The sequence below is a fragment of the Notamacropus eugenii genome, chromosome 2 (genome assembly GCF_028372415.1).
Source record: "Notamacropus eugenii isolate mMacEug1 chromosome 2, mMacEug1.pri_v2, whole genome shotgun sequence".
NCBI lineage: Eukaryota > Metazoa > Chordata > Mammalia > Diprotodontia > Macropodidae > Notamacropus > Notamacropus eugenii.
The window spans coordinates 83,775,281-83,781,117 of NC_092873.1; the positions used below are offsets into that span (position 1 = coordinate 83,775,281).

Consider the following 5,837-nt stretch of genomic DNA (forward strand, 5'->3'; position numbering starts at 1 on the left):
ATTCCTGCTCCCCAAAAAACAAATGCCAAGAAGATCTCCTATACACACATACTCCTAGACATGAACTTCATTTTCTTAAACAAAAGAATGTTGTTTACTATTACATTTTTTGGATATACTCCATCACGTAAAAAGAGCAGAAGACAGGAAAAGAGGGAGCAGCACAGTGCATGTTCTCCCCTTTACTTAACCAATTCGTCAGGACCTCTTGAATTTTCTCACTCACATTTACAAAAGTTTTATCAAAAGGGTAGAGGATGGGGGTGGTAGTTAGAAGAATTTAAAGGATGTCCGCTGTATATTATATAACATTTTGTCTATGGGAAGAGGGTGTCAATACAGAGGTGGGTGAATGGAATTTCTCACTGAATAAGAAAAGGGAGAAAAAAATACACTCGTTGTGTTTTGACAAGTCCACAGGCACAAAAAACATAAATTTTAAAAACTTGAGAAGTATTTCAACCAATTCTCTCTCTCTCTCTCTCTCTCTCTCCTCTCTCTCTCTCTCTCTCTCTCTCTCTCTCTGTCTCAGTTCAAAGCTAGTCCATGAATAATAAAAGTTCCCCAGAAGATTTTATCCTACTGGCCTTCTCTGAACACCCCAAGTTAGAGAAAACTCTCTTTATGGTAGTACTGACTTCCTACTTCATGACTCTGGTTGGCAACACACTCATCATCTTACTGTCTATCCTGGACTCCAAACTCCACACTCCCATGTACTTCTTCATTTCCAACCTCTCCTTCCTGGATCTCTGCTTCACCACAAGCTGTGTTCCCCAGTTGCTATCCAACCTCTGGGGTCCAGAGAAGACCATCAGCTTCAACGGCTGTGCCATTCAGCTCTTTGTATTCATGGCACTAGGGACCACTGAGTGTATCCTCCTGGCTGTCATGGCCTTTGACAGATATGTGGCAATTTGCAGACCCCTCCATTATGCTATCATTATGCACCCTCGTCTTAGCCAGAGACTAGCAAGTATAGCCTGGGTCATTGGACTATTGGAGTCTGTGGTCCAGATACCACCCACTCTTCATTTACCATTCTGCTCCCACAGGAGAGTAGATGACTTTGTATGTGAGGTCCCAGCCCTCATTCACCTTTCCTGTGAGGACACCACCTACAATGAGATCCAGATGACTATGGCCAGTATCCTCCTCCTGGTTGTGCCACTGACTCTCATTTTGATATCTTACGGTGCGATTCTTCAGACTGTGCTAAATATTAAGTCAGCAGAAGGAAGGAAGAAAGCTTTTGGGACCTGCTCCTCCCACCTCCTGGTGGTCTCCCTCTTCTTCAGTTCTGCTATCACTGTCTACCTCCAACCTAAGAACCCCTATGCCCAGGACCGAGGAAAATTCTTTGGTCTTTTCTATGCTGTAGGGACTCCTACACTAAACCCTCTCACATATACACTGAGAAACAAGGAGGTGAAGGGGGCATTTAGGAGACTGTTGGACAAGATCAAGCAACCAAGGGAGAGCTGAGACATTGAGACTGAGATGTTTCTGAAGTTAGAGGGATGTTTCCAGTGCTTTTCAATTTCACCTGGAACTTCAGCTGACCCAATCAACAACTCAACATATAACCTCAGAGTGGGAAAAGGACTCTGTTTGTGATGGGAATCTCTGTTACATATATGAGATCATTATATATCTAACTTCCTTTATTTTTCTTCTTTACTCTAAATTCATATTTTCCTTCCTCTGTGTTTACCTTAATTTTTATCCTGTATAATAATCCCTGATTTCTCTAGCTCTCTTGTAACTGATTGTCTCTTGAAATTTCAGTCTTCTCTCTACAACTATCATCTATTTTTCTATTACTACATGAGTTTTCTTTGACCTGTGGAACCCCAAACAACTTACTCACTCTGCAGACCTGTCTTCTCATCTACAAAATGAAAGAAATGGATTAGATGGCCTCTAAAGTTCCTTCAAACCTGAAATCTGTGATACTATGATACTGTCAACTTTTTCAATGATATCTACATTTTTATTCCTATTTTGCTTCTTCATTGTTTTTCCTCTTCTTCTACTCCTTTTCTTTTTTCACCTTAATGAAAAAAAATTTACAGACTCACAAATGGTCTCCAGACATAGAGAGAAACTATATTTCGAATTTGACTGGTACTTGATCAATAATATTCAACAAATTGTATATGGAATTTCTTTTTTTCCTTTTGTTTAGTTTTAGTTTTTTAATTCATTTTCATTTTTATTTCTGAATTCTTTTACTCCCACTTATCCCTTTCCCAATTATTGAGACTGAAAGAAAAACTAAATCTGTTACAAATATGTGTACTCAAGCAAAATAAATTCCTACATTAGACATGTCCAAGAAAAGGAAATATGCTTCAATCTACACCCTGAGTCCATTAGTTCTCTACATGGAGCTAGGTAATATGTTTCATCATAGGGTCTTTGCAATTTCACTTAATTGCATTGTATTGATTAGAGTTCCTGAGTCTTTCAAAGTTGTTTGTCTTTGCCATATTGTTGTCATTGTATGCATTATTGTCATGGTTCTGCCCACTTCACTTCATATGTCTTTACAAGTCCCTCTGTAACCATACCCTTCAATATTTCTTACAGTACAATAATCACATTCATGAACTGTTTAGCAGTTTCCCAATTTTTGGGCAGCTCCTCCACCTCCAGTTCCTTGGAGATAGGAGACATTGGATAATAATATATAAAAATATAAATATATATATATAAACATAAAAGAGAATCCATCTATTAATTGAAAATGTTAGGGCTGGAAAGGATCTTATAGATCATCTAGTTCAACCTGCCTATTTCATAGATGACAAAAATGTATCTTAGAGAGAAAAGGTGATTGTCTAAGTGAATGCCTAAGGTCAAGACAGCTGAGTTGTATGGAGGATAGAGGAAGACCTGGGTTGAAATCCTTCCTTAAATACTAGCCCTGTGACTCTGAACCACTCTCAGCCTCATTTTTCTCATCTGTGAAATGATGGGGTTCAACTCAATACCCTCTTAAACCCCTACTAGAAACAAAGCAATGATCCTAAGTAGCAGCAGCATGATTCAGAATTCATTAGTCTTCCAATGTACAGTACCTAACATTCATATAGCACTTGACTTGCATATATTATCTCATTTGATCCTCACAACAATCATGAAGGTAGGTGTTATTATCTCCATTTTACAGATGGAAAAAAATTGAGGCTGAAAAAAGATATGGGACTTGCCCAGAATCACACAATTAATATCTGAGGCAGGATTTGAAGTAAGGTCTTCCTTATTAGAATCCCAGCACTTTATCTACTACAACATCTAGCTGCCTGAAGCACAGAAGACTTCACTAAATTGCTTGAGATCACACAGGAAGACAGAACTTCTAAAGTTAAGTCACTTACCTCCCAGCTGTCCCTATTGTACTTGCCTACTTTCATACAATAATCAAATTCCCAACTGTTATATGGTCTAGGGCTGGAATGAAGGGTAAGGGGAAAGTCATACAATCTCTTGCCATTCTGCTTTATGAAGCTCCATCAGAATACTTCAGAGGACATAAGTACAAATGGCAAGGGCTTAATGCAAGCTATAAAAAGGCAATTGATAGTGAGGGAGGAACCAGTTGGACAGTTTCTCTAAGCGGACTTTACTAGGGATCCTGTTAAAAGGGATTTTCTTGCCCCCTGGTGGTCATGTAAGGTATGGTACCTGGAATTCTTTCCTCCTACCCCAAGAATTTCTCAGCATGATTCTTTCATGAGTTGAACTCTGATCCTCCAAACTATTAAGAAAAATCAAAGGAATGTTTACATGCACTTTCCCCTTAACTTTTTTCTTCTGTTGTTGTCAATGGTCTCCCTCTTTTAGGGCATAAAACGTGCCCTTTCAAATGTGGTTCATTGAGACTTCTGGGTTTAAAGAGGCTCTAAAAAGATCTTTGCCTGAAAAAACTTGTTGTCTCATCCAACACTGAGAGTGCTGGGGTCTGGCTTACAGGAAGTAAGATACTATTTGGGGGATTATTGCTATTCTTCTTGTTGTCTAGTCTTTCAATCACGCCCAAGTCTTTATGAGCCCATTTGGGGTTTTCTTGGGAAAGACACTGAAATGGTTTGCCATTTCCTTCTCCAGCTCCTTTTACAGATGAGGAAAGTGAGGAGAAGAGGGGTAGATGACTGCCCCAGGGACACACAGCTAAGAGGTAGGTAGAAGGCCCCAACTCACAACCTGTGACTATTCTAGGGAATTATAAGAGACTATAACAATGCAAGGTGGGTGGGGGAAGAGTTAAAGTTATGCCCAGCCCATTAATAGACCACAATACTTTTTGTTAATTTTTATTAAGGCACTGGGTCAGAGGCTCAGCCAGCTCTGAAAAGTGTATAAACTCTCTGAGGTGAGGTTTTATTTTGCAGTTTACTCATTGGAAGTGTTTCTTTGGCCAGATGAGACTCCAGGTAGCAGCTAAGGATGCTCCCAGCTTTGAAAACACAGACACTGGTACTTCTCTCTCTGATAACTTTGCATGTATGTAATGGTCAGACAGCTGAATCTGTCTGTTGATATGTGATGTATGTATTCCTTATGGTCAGACAGTTGGAAGACCTGTCTGTTAGTCTTTATTTCTCTGTTTGGATTTTCTGCTAAGTTCAAGTTGCTGACTTTTCTTCCCAGAACTAAGTGAATGAAATATGTTATGATCTGTTAAAGAAGATTGTTTGGCATTTGGCATGTCTTACTCCATAAAGGGTAAGGGGATGGGACAACTGCTCAGAAATAGGTTATAGGAAACCCTTTGCTGATACTGGGGGACAAAATTGATTGACACTTTTGAATTGCAGATACACAGTTCCACTGACAGACCCAGGGGAAAAGGAATAGTAGTGCACAAAGGAAGCAGGGGCCCTTGTCACAGTTCTAGGGCAGAGAAAAGTGTGTCTAGTTGCTCACAAGGAAGGAGAGGACCTGGTTTCAGGAACAAGGCAGAAACGAACACTAGCACTAGAAACTCTAGGAGAAAGGAGCCCATTTCATGTCCAGGACCATAAAAAATAATAGCACTGGCACTTGCAGGAAAAAGGTAGGCTCTGGTCAGAGTTCAAGGGTGAAGAAGAGAGCTTGTGATAACACACAGAAAGAGCACAGCTCAGGAGAGTAGTGACCACCTAGAAAGGACTGAAAACCTACAGACCCCAAAAGTAATCTCTTAAAACAGCTGCAAGCTGAAACTTGGGACACTGGCCCTTCAGTACTGGAAGCTGAGCCCAGCTAAGTTATAAGTCAAGACACAGGCTGGGGAAATGATCAAAAAAAAATCAAACCATAAAAAAGTTACTGTCTTTCTATCAAGATACAAATTCAGAAGAAGACAACAAAGTTAAAAGTGATGTATCCAAAGGCTCAAAAAAAAAAAAATTGGTCATAAGCCCAGAAAGAATTTCAGGAAGCTTTCAAAAAGGATTTTAGAACTCAAATAATGGAGGTAAAGTGAAAACTGGGAAAAGAAATGAGAATGAAGCAAGAAAATTAAGAAAAGAAAATCAATAGCTTGGTAAAAGAGGCACACAAATTGCTGAAGAAAATAACACCTTAAGAACCATAAGTGGCCAAATGGAAAAAGAGATACAAGAATCCACTGAAGATAAGAACTCCTTTAAAAAGTGGACTGGTCAAATGGGAAGAGGGCTACAAGAATCCACTAAAGAGAAGTACTTCTTGAAAATTAGAATTGAAGAAGTGGGAATTAATGGCACCATGAGCCATCAAGAAATAATGAAACAAAATCAGAAGGATGAAAAAATAAAAGAAAATGAGAAATATCTCATTGAAAAACAACTAACGTGAAAAACGGATCA

At 39.2% G+C, this 5,837-nt stretch overlaps 1 protein-coding gene across 1 annotated transcript; it reads left to right on the top strand.

The window, feature by feature from the left end:
• The first annotated feature begins 546 nt into the window (after positions 1–546).
• LOC140523608 (olfactory receptor 2H2-like) lies at positions 547–1,552 on the top strand. Its single transcript, XM_072638411.1, has one exon. The coding sequence runs from the start codon at positions 547–549 to the stop codon at positions 1,483–1,485; it is 939 nt and encodes a 312-aa protein (XP_072494512.1). The 3' UTR covers positions 1,486–1,552.
• The last annotated feature ends 4,285 nt before the right edge of the window (positions 1,553–5,837 follow it).